Source organism: Telopea speciosissima, chromosome 6 (assembly GCF_018873765.1).
Source record: "Telopea speciosissima isolate NSW1024214 ecotype Mountain lineage chromosome 6, Tspe_v1, whole genome shotgun sequence".
Lineage (NCBI taxonomy): Eukaryota > Viridiplantae > Streptophyta > Magnoliopsida > Proteales > Proteaceae > Telopea > Telopea speciosissima.
Window position 1 is genome coordinate 13243208 of NC_057921.1, and position 21341 is coordinate 13264548.

Here is a 21341-nt window from a genome sequence, read left to right on the forward strand (position 1 = left end):
TCAGTTCATCTTTGATCAATAACAACTTCATTCTCAATCGGGGGGAGACACCCAGAAAAAAGCAAGAGATCTGGTCTACAGCGGACATTGGATCTCTGTATGAGCTCTCCTGCTTCATCATCCCCTTCGATCAATGAACCGGACTTTGAAATCTTAATTCTTAAGGGAGATATATAGACTATATCGATCTCAAAGCTCTTGTCTTGCCTTCTCTCGCTCCACCAATGAACAAGTAAAACTTCAGATGGAGAGAACGAAGCTTTAGGCGACAACGGCGATGCTACCTGGGAAAGCAGAGGCAGTGGGCTATTTTAGGTTGAAGATGGAAGAAAGGGTAGTATTGTAAATTTAATTCTAATGATTTAATATAAGGGTAAAATAGTATTTTTAACCAATAACTGACAGCAGACTAACACCATTAGTGTAGAGGGGGTGATCTAAGTATTTTCATGGAAAATTTATGAAACACCCCTTGAAAATGGACCAATACTCGAATCACCCCCTCTTATTTGAAAATACCCAGATCATCCCCTACATTAGAGCTCTATACTCACATTAGTCCCTACGGTTAGTTTTACATTGTTAAATTTAAATTCCTAAACTACCCTTAACTAGTGTAGAGTTACTATTTTGCCCTTAAATCTAAAACCCCCAATATCCATCTTATTCCTCACAGACCTGCAACTTAATCTCCGCCTTTCAGTCCAGCCATGCTCTTTCTTTGGCCTTTCACAAACCCCCAATACTCTTTCCTTCGTCGTCCTCCCTCTTTGTTTCTTTTTGTTTTGTCTCTATTTCTGTTTCAGAGTCATCGATGACCGATCGTGTGCAAAATTCACTCCATGGATCATATCCTCAAACTGTCCCACTCTCCCCGAGGAACGCAGGAACAAATGGGAGGCCAAGACGCAATGCTAACCAAAATTAACAAGAAAAACAAATACCGTGTCAGAACTCATTGGAAAAACATACAAATCCTGCAATCAAAATTTATCGATCTATTTCTGGAATTCAATCAATAAATGAAGAAAAAACATAAAAAAGAAATATAAAAATTCGATCTAAAATCTTACAAGTGTAGTAAGAGATGTAAGTTAAAAAAAAAAAAGAGAGAAAAAGAAACCAAGAAGGTTGAACGCTACCAAGAAAATCTACAGGGATACTTCCACTACAGAACCTCCCAGTGGGCTTGTGAGTGTCGAAATCCCTTCCATACGGTAAGAAATTAGCACGAGCAAAAGTCCCCAGATAGTTGTTCGTGCCGCAATCGACGGTTGAATCTCCGATAACAAATAGTGCCGGTACCAGAGAAGCATTCGAGGTCGTTGAATTGGGAGATGGCAATGGCGATGCATTATTAACTTCAGAAAGATCGAATGAGAGACTTTAAGGTTCTTGAGGCGGTTGCAACGCTCTTAGTTGCAGAAACAGGGTGAAGAAGACAATTAATGCGAGTACGAATAAAGATCGGAGTGACATTGTTTGTGGCCTTCTCGTGTTGTAGCTTTTCGGTGTGGGTCCGGCGCTAATTGATGTCGGCCGGTGGAGGTGATGCCAGCGAAGTTGCAGGAAACGGATGGATATTTTAGGTTAAAAATGAAGGAAAATGTAGTATTGTAAATTTAATTCTTAAGTTTTACTACAAAGCTAAAATATCAATGAGGCGTTTCGTAAATTTTCCTATTTTCAAATATGATGGGTTGATCTGAGTATCGGCCCATTTTCAAGGGATATTTCGTAAACTTTTTTAAATAAAATTAACATAATCAAATTCGAGAAATTTAGATATACAGAACTGCAAATTGGCCAATACCGTTGTCTAACAATAATTTCATAGTGAACTTAAAAAGTCCTTAAATCTAAAAAAATAGGTGGCGTCGAAATGCCAGAAGTATTTAAAGTACCTTCCAAATGTGATTTTGTTTCTTTTTTTATTCACAAGCATTTCTACAGCCTATTATTAGAACAAAAACAGGGAAAAAAAAACTTAAAAAGAACAAGTGTTACCAACACATCCGAGCACAAGTTCAGAAAAAATAAGGGGGGGGGGGGGGGGGGAGGTGTGGAAGGATCTATGTCTCCATTTATCTGTCCCTCCATTTCCTCTATTCCCTCCATTACATCTAATAGGGGGCAAAAATGACCACCCTACCCGAACATACTGCCCGGGTGGTGTCCACTCCCCCCTATTAGATGTAATGGAGAAAATGGAGGGGCATATAAATGGAGACAATAATTTTTTTTGGGGGGGGGGGGGGGAGAGAAGGAATAATTATCACCTCCAATTCGTTGCCCGCTCCAATTTCTTCTAATTCCTCACATAAGAGCAAAAATGACCATCCTAACCCACCTTGGGCAGTGTGTTTGGGGAGGGGATAGGGTGGTCATTTCCGCTCCTATGTGAGGAATTGAAGGAATTGGAGCAGGCAGGCATAATGATTGGGGGGGGGGGATCAGTTGGAAAAGGTTTAAAGTTTTCTTTGTTTGTCTCTCCAAAAAATATCTTCTCAATTGTGACTCCAGAAACCCTGTATCTTAAATTAAGATCGATATTATCTCCAAAAAGTATCTTTTCAATTGTGACTGCAGAAACCTTGTATCTTATAAAAAAAAAAAAAAAAAAAAGCCTCAAAACATCCTTTAGGTGGGTGAAACTAATGTCATACTTGTCGTAGCTAAAAATCTGCACCTGAAGAAAATTAATCAGTAGAGGGAGACTACACAACCATGATTTTGTGTTCAACATCAATGAAAACACTACAACCAAACTTGTAGTTGCTGACCTGTAGTTTCACTCACCTTGGAAAATATTGTCAATTTTTCAGAACCCCAAAATCTCCCCGTCTTCTAATTCATCTTCCACTGATAAATCTTCACTAAAACCAAGGCAATCTCTTATCTCCCCTAGAAACCCTTCATTGATAGACCCACCATCCAGGTCAAGAAAGCCATCAGGGTTAGCTTGCTCTATAAGTCCTGAATAAACATCCTTTAGATCCTGGTCAAAATCAAAGCCCACATTTCCAGCAACTCCTATTTCCTTTGAACTGGAACTCAAAAATGTACCTTTGTCTTCTGCTTTACAGGTTTGTGATTCATTCTTCAACCAGGGTGTTATATCTTTAGAAACTCCGTTCAACTGTGCATCTGAGGAAAGAACTTGTCTATCAATTTTCCTATCAACAGCTTGGAAATTATCCAGAGGCTCAGGATTCACATACTCCATAAGATCTACAATCCGCGGATCACAGATGTCATCATCTACTATTTCCTCCTCCCTGAAGAGCACACCTTGTGGGCTTGCTTGTTCATCATTTGGAGATAGCCTATGCTCCGACTTCTGAGGAAATACATTTGCATCTCTGCTAATTTCAAAGTCAATGCTATCTGAAGGGAGCAAAACATGAACAATAGGGTACTCAATGATGATTATATTCGCCAACTGTTGCCTTAGTGGGCCCTTTATGTCCAACTCACGGAAAGGCGATTTAAGGCCCTGCAAAAGAAGGAAAAAAAAAAGGAGGGGCGGAGGGGGGGGGGGGGCGCTTAAATAGGTATTAAAGAGGTGACATTAAATATATTCAAAATGGACATATCAAAATTACTCATCCAATGAAGCCCTTAAGGACAGGATACCAAAAGCACATAAGCAATTAAGCAAATGTTTAGCAGGGACATGGGAGATTGACTGTCTCACCAGGAGGATCCCTGATGAGAGATTGATTAACATTTACTGATTTACATTCATCCAAACTACCAAATCTTTCCGTTATGCAGCAAGGTCCTGATGAAGAGCCTAGGAAGAAAAATAGGAAGCATAGTACTGTAATCTGATTAAGGTTGATTCTGCAGATTAGACAGTCCTATGCAGGAACCATTAAAATGTTAGATACTAGAAAACAATCACATATTCCATAAGGCCTACCAATGAATACCTTTGGGTTTTTCCTGATGAAGAACCTGAGATGATCTAACTTGTCACAGAATGGCCTTAACTGATGATTCCAAGGTCCAGGCTGAAGATGTTTCTCAATTACGGAGCAGAGATTTGTGTTTTCATCTACCCTGCAATAACACCAGAGACATCAATCTCAATATATAACCCCATCGCTTGCCTCTTCATCACGAAGCAGGATTTATAAGTGGGCAGGCCCATACAAGACAGCTGGACAGGGACCTAATTCTGCCACATGGCAGTTCAGATGGTGCTGAAATTTGTTGGGCAGGCAGAGCCAAAGGTCACCTGCTCACAACTCATGTTTCATCGTGAACGGAGTTGGCCAATGGAAAAACAAATCATTGATGTATCCAGGAATGTTAAGAGGGTGCATGGATATACATGGAAAGGTATGCCATTACATGGGGGGGGGGGGGGGAAATGATTCAATTTGAGGCTGAAATTTGACACATGGCCGAAGTAGACCATTCCCTAGATATCCGACGGTCAGAATTGCCACATGGCACAACTAGGTATGCCAATGTATGGGTGTGCCAATCAGAACCTTTTTCCAATCAGATATGTTAAGAAGCTTTTCCACAAGGATTGGTTTCACAGCTTACCCATGATCGATTAGTATAACATCTGTTGACTGAAAACGCCACTCAATCGTCCAGAAAATGGAATCCTTCCTGGAAGATAAGATGCCAGAAACGACTATTAGTGACAGTTTTGAAATGAAGTGTCTTGAAGTTCATGAGACCAACAGAACTTAAAGTTCTCTTCCACAAATGAAACATGAGGGGCAAAAAGTGTTAGCATTATTATGGAGTTTTTTTCTTATTAAATTAAGCTGGAGCTTCTCTTTACTTATTTGTATAATCCAGCTTGAGGAGTGTTGGAATATGTAATCCAAAATACGGTGGGGGTATTCTGGTCCTTTTGGGATAGTTTAATTCCTATGTTATTAGGTCTAAGTCACTGTTCTTATAGAGACAGTTAGTTAGGGGTAATTATGTCTACAGTCGGCTATGTGGGTTTTAGTCCCACATCGCCTATTTCAGTCCCTTTGTATTTTCCCCTCTATTATAAATAGAGGGGCTTACCTACCAATGAATATAAGATATAATTTTCTCTCATTCTCTCTTTTCTAACCCACGGTTCTTCCAACATGGTATCAGAGCTGGTCTGATCTAGGTTAGAAAGAAAGAACAAAATCTTCTTCAATCAATCGACTTCTCCCTTCTTCTCTCTTTCTCGGCTTCTCCTTCCTCCGGTTTTCTTCTTCTTATCCATGTAAGGGGGGCAGTACTAATGAGGTGAAAACCTTAACCAATGATTTAGTTGCTGCCCTCCTCCATTCGATTTTTTTTCATTAAAATTCTGCTGGAACCATCTTTGCGATTTGGGACTTTCCAAAATTTTTTGGAGATCTAATTTCTATCACTAAAGATGGTTGATCCTCCCTTGCTGGAGACTCCTATGCATCCTTTTGCAACCCCTTTCTACCCTCCCATGTCCTCCTTCCCTTTTTTCTTTTTCTCCATCTTTCATTAACCTATCCAGCCTCCATACCCTAATCGATCTCAACTTGTTCAAAACCCTGACTCCAATCGATTTTAGGGTTTCCCTTTTCAGATGCAACTGATTTTTTGGGGGTGATTCCCTACTACTACAAACCCTATTTGACCTAGGTTTGGACCCTTTCTGATGGCTGAATTTGTTTCTACAGCAAAAACTTTCTTAACTTGCTAATTTGGTTACCTGCTAAAAACCTTGACAATACCTTGAGTCCAATCAAAATTAGGGTTACAGGTTTCAGCTTTTGCTGATTTTTGGAGGGTTGATTACTTCCATTACCAGGACCACTCGACCTCAATCTTGCACCTATCCAAGTTTTTTAGAAGACCCCTCCCCAATCGATCTCTATTTTTCAGGGTTTTCCAAAACCTTAGCATTAATCGATTTTTTGGGTTAGGGTTACCTGCTGCTTCTAGAGTTTTGAAGGTGTTTCTACCATCAAGAGAGGCAATCTACTTCAATTATTCATATCTTAAAAAAGAATTTTACCTAAGATAGCTGCTGCCCTATTTTTTCTGTACTTTTTGGTGTTTCTCCCACTTGAAGATCAAGTCTCAAATCCTACAAGAGATTGGGTGTTCGTATTGGAGATCCATTCCAGTAGTTGTGGACAACATCTATGCCAAGAAATCATCACACTTTCACAAGCATCAACAGATTTTTGAAGTCCCCCTCCCCTAATCGATCTCAATTTCAGGGTTTTCCAAAACCTTGACAAAAATCGATTTTAGGGTTAGGATTGTCCTATCAAGCTAATTTTTTGAGGAGGGTCTTATACATATTAGAAGAGTATTCAACCCAAGTTTCAGCATCATTCATCGAATTATTTTGAACAAATTCCGGTTCACACTTATGGCTCGATTTCATCATTTATCAACCTATTCTTTTATTTGTTCCTATATGGCTGGCTGCTTCAACTACCTATGGATCTGCTGAGTTATTTATCTAATACTTGCTGTTCTATTGAGCTTTACTACATACCTTGCTGGTTCTATTGATTGGCTTCTATAAGCATGATTGATTGACATGTTACTGCTACCTTTATGTGGACTACTGCTGCCCTATTATTGAGATTGAGCATCCTACTATTGGAGATCGAATTTCTTTCATTATTGAAGACTCGTATCTACTACCCTGGAGATCAGCTTATTTGGGATTACAACAGCGTGTTCCATGGTTATTGGTTGCCATAGTTGTCACGGCATCATAGCGATCCAAGTCGGTGGAGGGGTGTCACGTCGATATATCGACATGTCACCCGCCATGGCGTTGCCATGGCGAGCATGTCGACCATGTTTTATTTTTTATTTTCTCTATTTTTAATGTGTTAATAGATGTATACTCAAGCCATGTTTTATTTTTTCTCTATTGTTTCTCAAGTTTTAAGAAGAAAATTCAGAAATCGAAGAGGGAAAGAAGAAATCGAAAGAAATCGAAGAGGGAAAGAAGACAGGAAGAAGAAATCGAAAGAGATTGAAGAGGGAAAGAAGAAATCGAAGAGGGAAGAAGAAATCGAAGACAGGAAGAAGAAATCGAAGAGGGAAAGAGAGGCAGGAAGAAGAAATCAAAGAGGGTCGCCATGGCGTAGGTCGCCATGCAACCCTCTCCAGCGCCAGGACGCCATGGCGTCGCCATGACAACTATGTTGGTTGCAACTACGAACCTATTCAGTTGTGTGAAGCTTTTCTACTGGTTCATATCCAGCATACTTTGGGAGCTTGATCCTAGCATTGGTCACTAATTCAGATCTGATCCAAGTTTTTTGTTGAAGCTTATTACATCAATTCTGCCCGGATATCTTCATTAGTTCTATTTAGCATATGGGAGTTTATAGTTTGGAATTTTGTACACTAGTTCTTCCTTGTGTGAAGCTCGATCAAGTTTTGAAGAATGGTGCCTTCTCTTTCTAAAAATCAGACCTGTTTTTAATAATTCAGATCTGATCATTGGAGATTGGTGTTTTTGGAATTAGTTTGATCGATTAAAGAAGGTTGATGATTATAGTGTTGCATTGTTTTTGTCCATGGTTCTTTATCCCACAGCTTTTTTTCACTTCACCACCTCCCATACAATACCTTTGGCATATACCCATAACCACTTCGGAAGTTTATGGGATTCTCTACATAGCCATTTCTTCCTTTTCCATTACCCTTAGCACCTTTTGGAACATTCTAGAATAATATACTTTTACACTATTTCTTACATCCTCTCCATTATTTGTCCACATGTACTACTACATGTGAGGGGGGGATTATGTACACTACACCTGCAGCCATTGCAGAAAGCAAAACTTGCAGGAACACTTGGTGCAAAACATAGAAGATCAGAGTTTCCACCATTGTTATTGGGTTGAGTTTGCCGTAAGGGGGAGATTAAAGTATCAAAGTATTAAAGATGTTTGGTTATTGCCTGCCTATATGAGGTTCTACAGTTGGGTTGATCATTTCTGCTGCTTGATTTATTTGTTTCCGCTGCTTGCTGCCCCAGTTGCTTATCTTCAAGATTATCAGTCAGAGATTCATCACTGGATAGCTGTTAAAGATTGGTGAAAGTTTGCTGATCAAGTCTGCCCAGGTTTTGAAGATCTATTTTTCAAGTTCTTGAAGGTTTGTTTGGGAGCTTCATTCATCTGTCAAGTTGAACTTTGCTACAACTTAGTTTCTTCCCATTTTGTTCAAGTTGGGCTTTAGTACCTTATATGCGCCAACTTGAGGGGGAGTGTTAGCATTATTATGGAGTTTTTTTCTTATTAGTTCAAGTTGGAGCTTCTCTTTACTTATTTGTATAATCCAGCTTGAGGGGGAATGTTGGACTATGTAATCCAGAATACCGTAGGGGTATTCTGGTCCTTTTGGGGTAATTGAATTCCTATGTTATTAGGTTTAAGTCACTGCTCTTATAGAGACAGTTAGTTAGGGGTAATTATGTCTATAGTCGGCTATGTGGGTTTTAGTCCCACGCCGCCTATTTCAGTCCCTTTGTATTTTCCCCTAATAGAGGGGCTTACCTATCAATGAATATAAGATATAATTTTCTATCATTCTCTCTTTTCTAACCCACGGTTCTTCCAACAAAAAGTTAAGAGTGAAATTTCACTTCACATCAGCCATAATTGTGCTAGTAGGTTTAAAGAGTTCTTTGTTGGTGTTCCAAAAAGTATCTTCTCAATTGTAACTGCAGAAACCTTGTATCTTAAATTCAGATCAATATTGATAACAAACCCTCCAAAAGAAGAGAAGGGGGGGGGGAGAAAGAGAGCAAAAAATGATCAACTTGCTTTAGTTGTACCTTGTTATAAAAGGGGATCCAATAATAGTATGAAATAAAGCAATTCACACAAGAAGTCCACACGTCGCAATAACCAAACCAGCTTTAATTTGCCCATAATTCTTTCCACTCACCCTGAAGTTCACATAATTAATGTCAGCTCTGGCAGGCACTTGAACCAGAAACTGATGCAGGAGCATCTCAACTCTCAAGCTTCAAACAAAGATCTTTCTTCTTCAGAAGGCCCAATATAATGGAGCTTACCTTCTGTGCACAACATATTTTTCTCTTAAATTTTGAGTCTTCTTTTTACCAAAAAAAGATATGAGTTATTTCTGACACATCTCTGTGGGGGCTATTCTACAAGGTTAAGACACATCCTTTTGCATGATATTGATGGCGTTTCAAAGTTGATAGAGTTACCTATTCACTGAGACCAAGATCCTGCTACTTTGTGTTTTATTGGGAAAGTTTATTACCAGTTTACTGAGTAGGTGTTGGTCTGTGACAGGATTTCCGTGCTAGAAAGTTTTATTAGATTAATATATCTACTTAGAGTTTAATTGTTACATACTCATGGGAGTTACTAAATTGTAAATAGAGTCATATTAGGAATTCTTTTTCTTAAGTCAAACACATGTAGGGACATAGGGGTCTTGCCAATACCTATATAAAACATTGTATTCAGCATAATTTGAACCTTAAACTGTTTAAGCTTTGAGTTAAAAAAATAAGGGCGGGCCTTGGTGCAATGGTAAAGGTTTCTCCATTGTGACCAAGTGGTCACAGGTTCGAGTCTAGACTCTGGAAGCAGCTTCTCTGCGAAAACAAGGTTGCGTACATTATGACCTTCTCTAGACCCCACAGTGGCGGGAGCCTTGTGCACTAGGTATGCCCTTTTTTTTTTTTGTTTTTGAAACCATCTACGAAGGCTAGTAGTTGATATGCAACACTTGAATCTATACACTATATAAAAAGGAATGGTTTTGGTTTTCATCGATTCTTCCATTCATCAATTTTGTTAGATTTTGATGTTTCTCATTTCTCCATGAGTTCTGTATTTAGCCTGGACATTTTTTTCTCCTCTATACCCCTCTTAAATATATTAATTATTTAATCTACAATTCATACCTTTTTCTTTATCTCCTCAATCATTGTGACTTCCCTGCAACCATGCGAAAATACTCGTCCTTCTTTTCAAATTTTCATTTCAATTTTTTTATAGCACTCTCTCTTCTTTGCATGGTACATTTCATTTCTGTCTTCACTTCTTCCTCCTATTTGAAAAGGTTATAACAATACCAGAACCTGTTGCCAAAGAGGAGGAATAACTCACCTTCATCAATCAGTAAAGCTACAAAGTAATGGGCCCATGGTTCTGTCCATGTTGATTTCCGTTAAACCTTTTTCTGGATCTGAGTTATGGCTTTGGTTGCTCTTCATCGTTATTGAAAACTAGCTTCCTCGTAGCAAAAAGAAGATTAAGGTGAAAACCAGATGAAGTGCAGGGATACAGATGATTAACCCTCATATTATCCTCTAGAATTAGGAGGTTGACCAAGAAAGATCAGATCTTTAATCATTGCCTAAGCTAATCAGATCTCAATCCTTGCTTAGATTTAAGGGGCTGGCAAAATATCAGATCCCTGGCAGGAACTTTCTTTCTTCTCAGGCATTATCATTTTTCCTTCTCATTTTATACAGAGTCTGACTGCTTTTCTTTCCTCAGAATGATTTTAATGCCAATGGCCCTTCATTAGGGATCAAAGACAGGGTTTGAATCCAACTATGCTTTTGTTGTGAGTCCTTTCATGCCCTGTTTTATTGGATTTTGACTCAATAGGTAAAATATGAAAAATGTGTTAGTTAAGGGTGGTAGTTTATTGGCTTGCATGATGTATCAATTATCAACAGGCACAAAATACATATCCTATGTGTTATTTAACCTAGTTCATGGGTTCCAGCAAATCCCACAAATATTCTAAGAGATATATGACAACAGAGATATATGACATATCAGTTATTGAGCTGTATCACAGTGGATATTATTGAGTTTCTGCTTTATCAAAGATAGTTTATCTCAAATTTTTTCTTTTCTTTCAAAACTTGCTAGTTGGGCCTACATAAAGAAACAGTTTGGGAAGCAGAATAACACACTTTAAGCATGACTTAGACTGGAAGATAAGAACTCTGAAATAAGAAGAAAAGTTAAAATTGGGAACCTAAGAAGTCACTGCTACTCCCATGGAATGAGAAACATATTTACATAGAATAGTCCAATTATCCTAGACCTGTGAGCTATAGGGCCTGAATTAGTAGGCAACATCTTCATGAGTCCCAACAGGTGTTACAACCCTGGGTTCCCCACCAATGCAGCTCCTGTTTTGTTTGGCTCAAACCCAATCAGTGAGGTGTGAGTGGGTTTATCAATTGGTAACATGGGTATCCGGAGTGTTAAGAGCTACCTTTAAAGTCAAGTTAGTGTCATGCTTGGTGTGACTAGGAGTTTTCTAAGTGGCGGGGGACTTTTTTTCCCCCTCTGAAAAGTCAAAGTTATGAACTCAACTTTTTCTTGTCTCATTGTTAATAGGTATCAAGACTGGCTTCTTATCTTGACAATTCGGCATCACTTGGTAAAGAAGTAAAGCAACAACAAAGTTATGGATGGGATTTATTCAACCTATGACAGGCATTAGATTCTAAGCACTACATTATATTTTTGTTACTATACTAATGCAATCATTTGAAGATAATATTTCTATGCATATGTTCAAATAGGATTCAAGGTCAATGCAAGCAATTAGCCAAAGGGCTGCCTGGGTTCGAAAAGAAAACCAGACAAAATTGGCCCAACTGTAATTCAAGCTCAATTGGATCAGTGGTGGTGGATGCCGGAAAGAGCCACCAATACATCGCTAGGGAAAAGTATCATTAGGAGGTAGGAAATAAAATCTGAACTAATTCAAGTAGGCCACTTTCTGAATTGATTCAAGTAGAGCCACCTTATTAATTTATTTTAGGATGGATAAACCATCAAATTGTTAGCTATTGGGAGCGAAAAATGGGATTTGAGCCCAGATCTTTGGTATAAAATGTTATGAATTTAGCACTGTTAACAAACTAGAACCCTATAACTGAAACATCTTTACAACATAGAAGCTTGTAGAGGGTTGTCTCTTTCTTTTCGTATGAATAAACCTTTCTAGAGATCTACTTATATTGTTGTAATTGGATCCATGCAACATAACAATGTTTTTTTTTTAATAACATTGACTAATTCCAAGTAAAAATATAATGTACTTTCTCCTTGCCAAAGTGATAGGACCCAATGGGGTCAGAAAAAATCTCTTCAGTAGAGAAGGAAAGGTTGCCATCCAATGGCTTTGTTTGAAAATAGAGTAACACTTCATATATTTTCTTTTTCTTTTTGAGTGCTTAGGATACTCGGGGTCTTGAAGGAAAAACACTTGTCTTAGGAGTTTGAAAAGCTTAACTTTCCCAACCTTTACCATCTGAACTTCCTCCTGAATGACCATGATTTGCTGCTTATTTGCTCCTGAATTTGTTATTTCCTACCCATGTTTGTGGAATTTGATTGGTCATGAGGTCTTAATAGTAGGTTCTAAAGCTGATAAATGTCCTCCAAATTCATTGGTAGCATTTATTATATAAACAGTCAGTTATTAAATTATCATAAGACAGGCTTGTTCACCTCCCAACTAGTATATGACACAGAAGATAAACAAGTTGGCAACACTTTAAAAGGCCTGAAACCTAGCAAACCAAAAAAAATCCATTGTTTGTTAGTATCAAACCAATAAGCACAAATGGATAAACTGCTATTGATATTCGTGAGTCAAAAATCAAGCTAGAATCATCACAGTTTTTGTCGTCTGAATTTATAAAATAAGATAACATATGCCAGACTAGAGATTACACTTGGATATTTCATATATCATCGAATATGGATAGAAATACTATTTATCAAGCAAGAATAAGAATATAGCAGACAAAAGCACTAACTTTTGGACATATCGCGACTGGTTTTTCTCTCTATTGGACATTCCTCTAGGGAGAAGAAGAAGCCGCGTCTTACGGCGACCTGCAGCATTCCTGAGTATCTTAAGCTTGAAAGGCAATTTGAAATGGAAACTCCCGAACTTCCCATATCGCATTCTCTGAGCAGATTCAGCAGCCCCCTTTGCTTCTTCTAAGAAATTGTAGTCTACCCATGAAAGAATTTCCAAAAATGTCAATAATAAATTAATGATATTTCAGATTGAAGTAGAGAGAAAGATAGAGAGAGAGAGAGAGAGAGAGAGAGAGACCAGAGATGAGGAGATTGTCATCAAATAGGGAGAGAGGGACAACTTGAGTTCTGAGTCTCTTGCCCGTACAACCAGTGCGTTGCTTGTGGGATTTGACGCAGGGAAGACTACAAGATCGAATAGAGCAACCTGGGCATCTGTACTTTGGTGTGTTTAATTTGCACTCTTCACAGAGAGAGGTTTGTTTAGAATGATCATGATCAGTGTTAGGAGCAGTTGGTTCTTGCTGCTCCTCCATAAGAAATGGTTGTAGAAAAGTAGAGATATGTCCGAGGCTTTCAAGTTTGGAGTTTGGACTGTAATTCTGAGCTATTCGTTTCGGTTCAAGACTTCTTCTGTTGGACGATAAAGCCAGAGGACCAAAGAAACGGCCTTTTCAACGTAAGCACCATCTGTTTGGATTAGAGCGGTTGCCTTGTCGGTCATCGGCGAGTGCTCAGAGCCTCAGAGTAAATACAAGAATCTGGCAATCAGCCAGCCAAGGAGAGGACCAGAGACAGTCAGAGAGAGAGAGAGACTCCTTAGCGTAACGGCTGGCTCGTGTACAATAATCGGTGCTTAAAGTTCGCAAGTAACCCAACCCTAAACCCAAGGCCCCACTCTCAGTCGGCAGAGATGAAAGCACTGAGGCCTTGCTGACATCGAACAGCCCAAATCCAAACCAAACCTAAGGAAGAAAAGGACAAAATAGGGGTTTTATTGGGTTTTTTCTTGGGAGAGGGTTTAGAAAGAGGAGAATTATAAAAAACGGTACATTACAGATCACCTCTTATTTTTCAATCGAAACTCAGATCGCCCTTTGAATTTTTTTTAAACTCAAATCACCTTTTGATTTAAACTCCAAAATGATAAATTAGTTCTTAATATTAGTTTTATACTGTTAAGTGATGATGTCAATCAATTAAATAAATTTAAATCCTTAAATTACCTTTAATCAGTATAGAATTATTATTTTACCCTCAATTTAAAAACCCCCAAGTCAATCCTCTTCCTCATATGACCTGCAACTCAAACATCACCTTCATTTTCAACTTCTTCTTAAATAAACCCCTTTTACATCGGCCAGCTCTCCGACGGGCACATCGTCGCCGTGAAGAAGCTCCACAGCCAGCAAGTGATGGTTGTGGCGGAAGAAGCTACCAAAGACGGCACCACCGAGTTTTGGACGATGGAAACGCCAGAGGAAGGGATACTGCCCACGCCGTTGCAGGCGGGCTTGTATGAATCAATAGTAACAATCTTGGTTTCCATTGATGATCAACTAAGATCTAATCAATGATCAAAACAAGGAGAAAGTAGATCAAAGAAGATGGTTAACAGAGAATAAAAATTAATGAAGATGGACGAGATGGGTATTTGAGAGAGTCAAGCGAGAAATGGCTTTGAGAGGGTTTGGATGATTAATTTCTTTGAAATTGGGGGGATCGTTTTAGCGGGGGAATGTGAAAATTTATGGTTGTGGTTTGTGAAATGGGAGTAAAGATCTGGATGATTGGATATATTTATAGATTGTTTTATTAATGAATGAGAAGGGAAATTAGAAACCCAGGGGCGGTTTTTTGGGTTTAGGTTTTCAGTTATACGGTGGAAATAACCCAGATTAGAAATAGAATCTCTTGGAATTGGGGATTGGGGAATCTATCGTATTAGATCAGAGGGAAGTGTCCTTCAGGGTTTTCAGTTTTGTCCGCAATGTCTCAATAGCAACTTGGACAGAGTACCCAGTTCCCTAGTTCCGTAAGTCACAATGTTCACCGATACCATTGCCTCTTTCTCTCTCCCTTCTCTCTTCAGCTTGAGCTAAGCTGTAAGGAGGATTCTGATTTGGGGAGAAAGAACAGAGGAGGGAGTTCACGGAGAGAAGAAAAAGGAGAAGAGTTGCAAGTTTCTTTGAATCTTCACTGTTTCCCCACGAAGTGCGCCGACGGCGGCAACGATGGCGATGCTGCCAGCAGAGTTGCATAAAAGGGGTGGGATCGTTTAAGTTGAAGATGAAGGGTAGTATTGTAAATTTAATTCTAATGTTTTAGTATAAGGGTAAAATAGTCCTTTCACATCAATAACTAACAGTAGAGTAACAACACCGTTAATGTAGAGAGGGATATTTGAGTTTTTTCATAAATCAGGGGTGATCTGAGTTTCGATTAAAAATTAGGGGGTGATCTATAATTTATCCAAAAATAAATTACATGATTAATCACTATTGATTTATCGTTTATAAAACTATCTTCTTTTTTGTTTTTGGGTGAGAAAAAACTTTATTGCAAAGAAGGGCAAGAAAAACCCAAAGCATCCAGATTACAAAGGTATAGAAGCCAAGGAGAGTAAAGTGGTTAAAATGTCTTACTTCCCAAAGACAGGGCCTTCCAGGCTAGAGTATGAGTGACAACATTCGCATCTCTAGAAATGTGAGAGTAGGAACAACAAGGCATTTGGGTAGCCATATATTGGATATCCTCCAAGACACCAACCAGCACTGTAGGAGGATGCCTGTCAATCCTGAGAGAAAGGAGATGAGGTCCATGTTGTCAGATTCGATGATCACCTGAGAATGATTAGAGTCAAGTGCAGTAATAATTCCTTCAAGAACTGCAAGAGCTTCTCCCAAGAGTGCCTCATGGAAGGTTGAAGGGATATAAATTGCTAAGATAGGAGTCCCATGATGATCTTGAAAGACAATGCCCAGACCCCTCGATGAGGAATCAACTGGGAGGGCAGCATCACTGTTGATTTTTATACTACTGGGACATGGAGGATTCCATCTGCGAAGGCAATGCTATGGTGGAGTAACACCCGAAGGGTCAGCTGCACGATCTCCACCAATAATAAAGGTAAATTCCCAGAAAGCTTTGCAGGCTTTGGAGAACACCTCGATAGGAGTCCAAGATATTTTATTGAAGACCAGGTCGTCCCTTGTGAGCCATAGGGACCAGCAGATGAAGGAGAAATAGTAAAGACCCTCCCCGCTTTCCTTCGTACTAGAAAAGTTTAATTGCTCCCATTTTTGAAGAATTCCATCTAGGCGTGAGGAGCTTACAAGTGAGACGACGAAGGAAAGATCACATCCAAACCACACGGCTCTAGTAAAGGGGCACTCAAAGAGAAAGTGGTGCAGGATTCTACTGTAAACCCACATCTACTGCCACTAGGATCCACTGGAATCTTCCGCTTCAATAGATTTTCATCGATTGCAAGGGCTTGAGCATAGAATTTCCATAAGAAAGTCCTAACTTTTGGGAGAGTGTTGCAATTCCATATTGATTTCCAAGCTTTAGGATGAATACTCTGCCAATCCGGAACTCGAGATGATGAAGCTTCAGTTGTAGATTGGAGATCTCTCTGGTTGGAAAGTAGGTGATAAGCAGTCTTTATCAAAAAAAGGTCATTACTGGCTCTTCCCCAAACCCTTGAGTCCTCCCTCGGAATCAAGCTAATGTGGATCTTCTGGATAGCATTTCGATCAGAGAGGTTGAGCCATTAGGTAAGAGCATCCATCTTCCAAGTTCTGTTAAGGGTATCGATCAAGTCGTTCACCTTGTCAAGGGGACAAAGAGGAGGTTTTGGGCCTTGGATTTTGAAGTTTGGGTGGTCCAAAATCCAATTGCACCCCTAAATACTGATTTGCTCACCAATGCTAGCATGCCAGATGAGACCACTCTGTAGAACCTTTCTACCTGCCAATACACTTCTCCATTCCCATGAGAGCTTGTTACTAATAGAGGCCTCCAGAAAATCAGAGCAAGGAAAATATATTGCTTTCATCATTTTTGCCCAAAGAGAGTCAGCATTCTCCCAAAGTCTCCAAGCCACTTTAGAGAGAAGGGCTCGATTATGGACAATGGGATCCCTAAAGCCAAGCCCCCCTTTTTCTTTGGAGCGACACAGGCGAGTCCAAGAAACCCATTGCATTTTTCGTTCATCCTCTTTTTGACCCCAGTAGAAATTTGACACTGCTTTCCTTATAGAATCATGGTGAGAGGCAGGGAGGACAAAGTGAGAAGTTGCATAGACAGACATAGAAGATGCCATAGATTTAATCAAAACCTCCTTGCCTGCCTAATAAAGCAGCCAATGCTTCCATCCTTGAACCCTCTTGTAAGTCTTGGATCAAATTTCCTCAAATACCTTTTTTTGGACACTCCAATTTTTTATGGAAGCCCAAGATATTTGGAGGGGCCCTATTAGTAAGGGACCTTCAAAATACGTGAGAACCATCTCTTGAAGCGGCTTGGAGTATTGGTGTCACGCCCCCATCCCGATGTAAGATATTTTGCCACATAGGGGGTGACTGGGACAACACACATCATCCCAATACCTACCAAGATCACAGATACAGTGTCCTGAGCCACAGTCCACCCTGTCATCAATTATGATAACAAGAAGGAACGTACCCCAATGGAATAAATCGTTCTAATCATAGAGTTAGAGGAAGCGAAATTAAATCAAATCATGTGAAATTATAGAGCATAGGTTCTCTAATAATAACACATAGTACAATTTCAATGTGTGTAACCATTCACTCTCGCCTTATAATTAAATATATAATTTATACATGGTTGTGGAATGAATATAGGAATTAAATAATAAATAATCGCCACTATGACACCATTCTTGGGTGTACAACTACATCCAAGTCATATCCACTGACTCCATTTAATTCGCATCCAACGGTGCTCGTCAAGAGGTTACTTGCATATCAACTAAAATGGATTGCGCAATGGGGTTAGCTACACTAGCTAGTGAGGGAGTAAAGGGGAATGCATACACATACACACAAACAATTTCAATATCAGAATAAGACATGCTAACGTTAGATTCATTTTCCACCTAGCACATAAATTCTATCGGTTAAGTGTATGCTACTGTGATAACTCGAGAGACACTGAGGGTCACTTAACTTATCGCCCCGGTGAAACCTCAATTATCACACGGGAGCCTATGCCGGTAGAAACCATCCGGTCACCCAATGGCAGATCCTGATAGTCATCACTATCCCTGTCCTAGCCTCTCCTACCTCCACAGATCACAGGTGCTCAGACTATCCAACACGTAAACCCCTGTTGACAAGGTTCGTAGTATAAGGGAACAGGCATCCTAGCTACAGATACACTATATACAAGTCCTATCGTCCCGAGAGGTATTCCAGGTGCATCAATGTCCCATTCCATCTAGTACCCGGGTACCAGCATGGCATGACATATACAGATCAGGATGGCATATAACAGTTTTTATAATTAAATAAATTGGGGTTCCGATACTGGCACACCTAGCACTATAGCCCGATACAATGGTGAGAATATTATCACATTTATAACAGTTCACATTTGAATAATAATGCAATGCGCACCATGTTTATAATTATATAATAGCATGCTTAAGATTGTCAAATATATATATTCAAACCCAACAAAGTCACCTAGAACCCACTCACCGAACACGGGTGTCACCCGCGTGGTTGACATGAATCTCACCGGTGTACCAGCTATCCATTGAGTTGGGTAGCCTAAACATGCAAAAGCAATCATTAAAGCATGTATAGAAGGGTCTCATGCTAGGCCCCCAAGGTTAAAATCAAGTTTCAACCAAGACAGCAAGAGCGAACTCACGGACGGTTGCAATAGAGGTGAGTCTGTCCCTGACTCCGTTCAGGCCAAAAGGTAAAACAGAGGGAGCGGATCCATGGATAGAACTTCTTACTTGGATCCAGTCGTGCATCCGTTCAACTTCTGAGACACTCCCGAGAGCGAGCGGACCCACGGGCGAATGTGTTTCCTTAATCCGTCTCTGCATCCGGTTGATCCCTGAGACATACCCAAGAGTGAACTGACCCACGGGCGGATGCAACAGACTTGAGTCTGTTCCATCATCCGGTCAGGTCAAATCACAGGAATTACACTGAGTGGACTGACGAACGGTACCACGATTGGTGGATCCGATCGTGCGTCCGCCAGTAATCTTTTTTGAGATTTCAAAGGGCTTCTGCTCCAGCTTGAAGCTTGGAGCACCTCAGCACCTCAGGGTCATGGAGGGGGTGTCTAAGCCTCCCTAGGGTCACTAGAACCTAGGCTCACCTCATGGATCCAAGATCCTACAAAGGTTTGGTCTCAATTTGGTCCAAGGGTTAGGTTTGAAGGCCCAAAACCAAAGTTAAGCAGCAATGGCTGTAAAGTAGCTCATAAGAACCATTTCTAGAGCTAGGTTAGCACCATTAGAGCTCCCAAATAGGGTCAAGCATCACCTTGAATCCCAAATAGAACCCTAGGTTAGCTCAAGCTCAAGGAATTCATCAAAATGGAAATGAGAAAGAGAAGTGCCAAGGGTTTGAGGTCTTACCTTCAATGGAGGCAGCAAGAACAAGGCTAGGTGAACCTTTTTGACCTCCTTCCTTCCAACCATCCTCTCCATGTCTTCTCCTTCACCTTCTTCTTCTCCCTTTGTCTGGACAGCAAGAGGAGGAGATGTGGGGCAGCCAACCATCTTGGCATGGCTTCCATCCTCTTCCCTTCCCCTCTCATTCCTCTCTTACTTCTACTTCTTCTTCTTCCTTCCTCCTTCTCGTCCTTCTCTTGTCTCTTCTCCTCCATGGTTTGCTTGGGAGGGGGAGAGATAACAGAATATAGGATTCACTTATCTTGTAATGGTAGGAAAGGGCCTTAGGTCATGTTTGGTTAGGTGTCCTTAGAATACATTTAACCCTTTAGGCTTTAAATGGGTTTTAGTTTGGTCTTAGGTCATGTTTGGCCCAAGTCATAACCATTAGGTCCATTTAGTTAGTTAGATCATGTTTAGGTTGCACCCTAAATTCATAGGACCTATTTGTCCACTAAGGCTCATTTGGTTTAAGTTAAGGTATTAAAATCCATTATTCATTTAAGTTATGCTTTGTGGGCCCACTTTCATGGCCCATTTAAACAATTAATGGTGGTAAGGGTCCATATGGTCCAAGGGTCTAATTAGGGTGTCTGGGACACGGGGGTGTGGGTCTCATAGGAAAAATTACCAAAAGAGCAAGTAACAGCACGGGTGGATCCTTGAGCGGATTCAGTTCGAGTGAGTCTGTTCATGACTCCGATGCTGCTGTTAGGACCCAAACTTCAAGAAAAGTTGCGGGGCTTTGACCCACACTTCCAGGACTTTGAGGGGACAATTATAATAATATTTTAAGTTCAAGGTCATAAATGTTAACCATTGCTACCTAGGCATTACCCTTTGGTAAGGTCTAATTTGCCCTGGGGTATTTGGGTATATTTGGGGTGCGGGTGTAACATCCTCCCAGCCTTATAAAAATTTTGTTTCTGAAATTAGAGGCACCTAAGGTCTCAAAGGTGAGGGCTTGTTGAACAACAATACCTCTAATTACCCAGTACATGAACTAAATCAAGGGTTAGGTCAAGATAAGACAGTGCCCACACAACACAACAAGTAAGGTTCTACAATTTCTCTTCCCTATAGGGTCATATTACCACAAGAGGTTCTACAATTTCTCTTCCCTATAGGGTCATATTATCACAGGAGGTGTGGTTCATAATAACCCTAGGCTCCATTGGGTTAAGGGCCGATGGTTACAATATTCCAGAAGTAATATAAGGCCTCACACACTAAACTAAGCCACCAGAAATAGAAAGTTCCTTAGATCTTCCAGATCAGGTGATATCACTCTTGGGTCACTACCACTATGGTTATACTTAGGTTACAGGACCTAACCTGTCCAGTCCCCAACAAAGGGTTCACATTCTGAATGCTATCACTTCAGGTCATCTCATTACCTAACCCAACTTTAAAATGATTTGGAATATTGATGGAATCTTCTATTGTTCACTCCTAGTACGGTGGGAACGCATTTGGTGACCCATTACTCCATTCATGTCTGTTGTTTGAGAAGGTCTTGTTACATCCTTCAGTTTCAGCTTTCATAATCTTATAAACCTAATACATAATCATTCCACAGGGGAAAGTCCATATCAGTCATCTTTCGAGAACCACACAACCTTCAAATAGTTTTAGTCTGAGTCAACTCCTTTAAGCAGGTTCCATTAACTAACCTACCCGGTCATTGTTAAATTCCTTTACCTATTGATCCACAACTAATTTAACTACAGTCGGGACTCAACTAACCAATATATTCAAGTCAAGGTAAGGTCACAATTGTAGTGCTAGAGAAATTAGTCTAACCACACAAGTCTAAGGTTCTAAGGGATATATATATATTTTATTTTATTTTCAATCCA

At 39.9% G+C, this 21341-nt stretch overlaps 1 protein-coding gene across 1 annotated transcript; it reads right to left on the reverse strand.

The window, feature by feature from the left end:
* Nucleotides 1-2636: 2636 nt before the first annotated feature.
* LOC122663685 (box C/D snoRNA protein 1-like) lies at nt 2637-13384 on the reverse strand. Its single transcript, XM_043859306.1, has 5 exons — nt 13114-13384; nt 12809-13010; nt 4561-4629; nt 3936-4065; nt 2637-3496 (listed from the first exon to the last, which is right to left on the reverse strand). Exons 1-5 carry the CDS (start codon nt 13349-13351, stop codon nt 2822-2824), a joined length of 1314 nt encoding a protein of 437 aa, XP_043715241.1. The 5' UTR covers nt 13352-13384; the 3' UTR covers nt 2637-2821.
* Between the last annotated feature and the right edge of the window lie 7957 nt (nt 13385-21341).

Excerpts from the sequence above, each read along its gene's own strand:
- LOC122663685 (XM_043859306.1), bottom strand. The coding sequence starts at position 13,351 with ATGGAGGAGCAGCAAGAACCAACTGCTCCTAACACTGATCATGATCAT. Across the intron at positions 13,011-13,113 it reads TGACAATCTCCTCATCTCTG|ACTACAATTTCTTAGAAGAA; the intron begins GTCTCTCTCTCT and ends TTTCATGGGTAG. Across the intron at positions 4,066-4,560 it reads GTTATACTAATCGATCATGG|GGTAGATGAAAACACAAATC; the intron begins GTAAGCTGTGAA and ends GTGTTATTGCAG.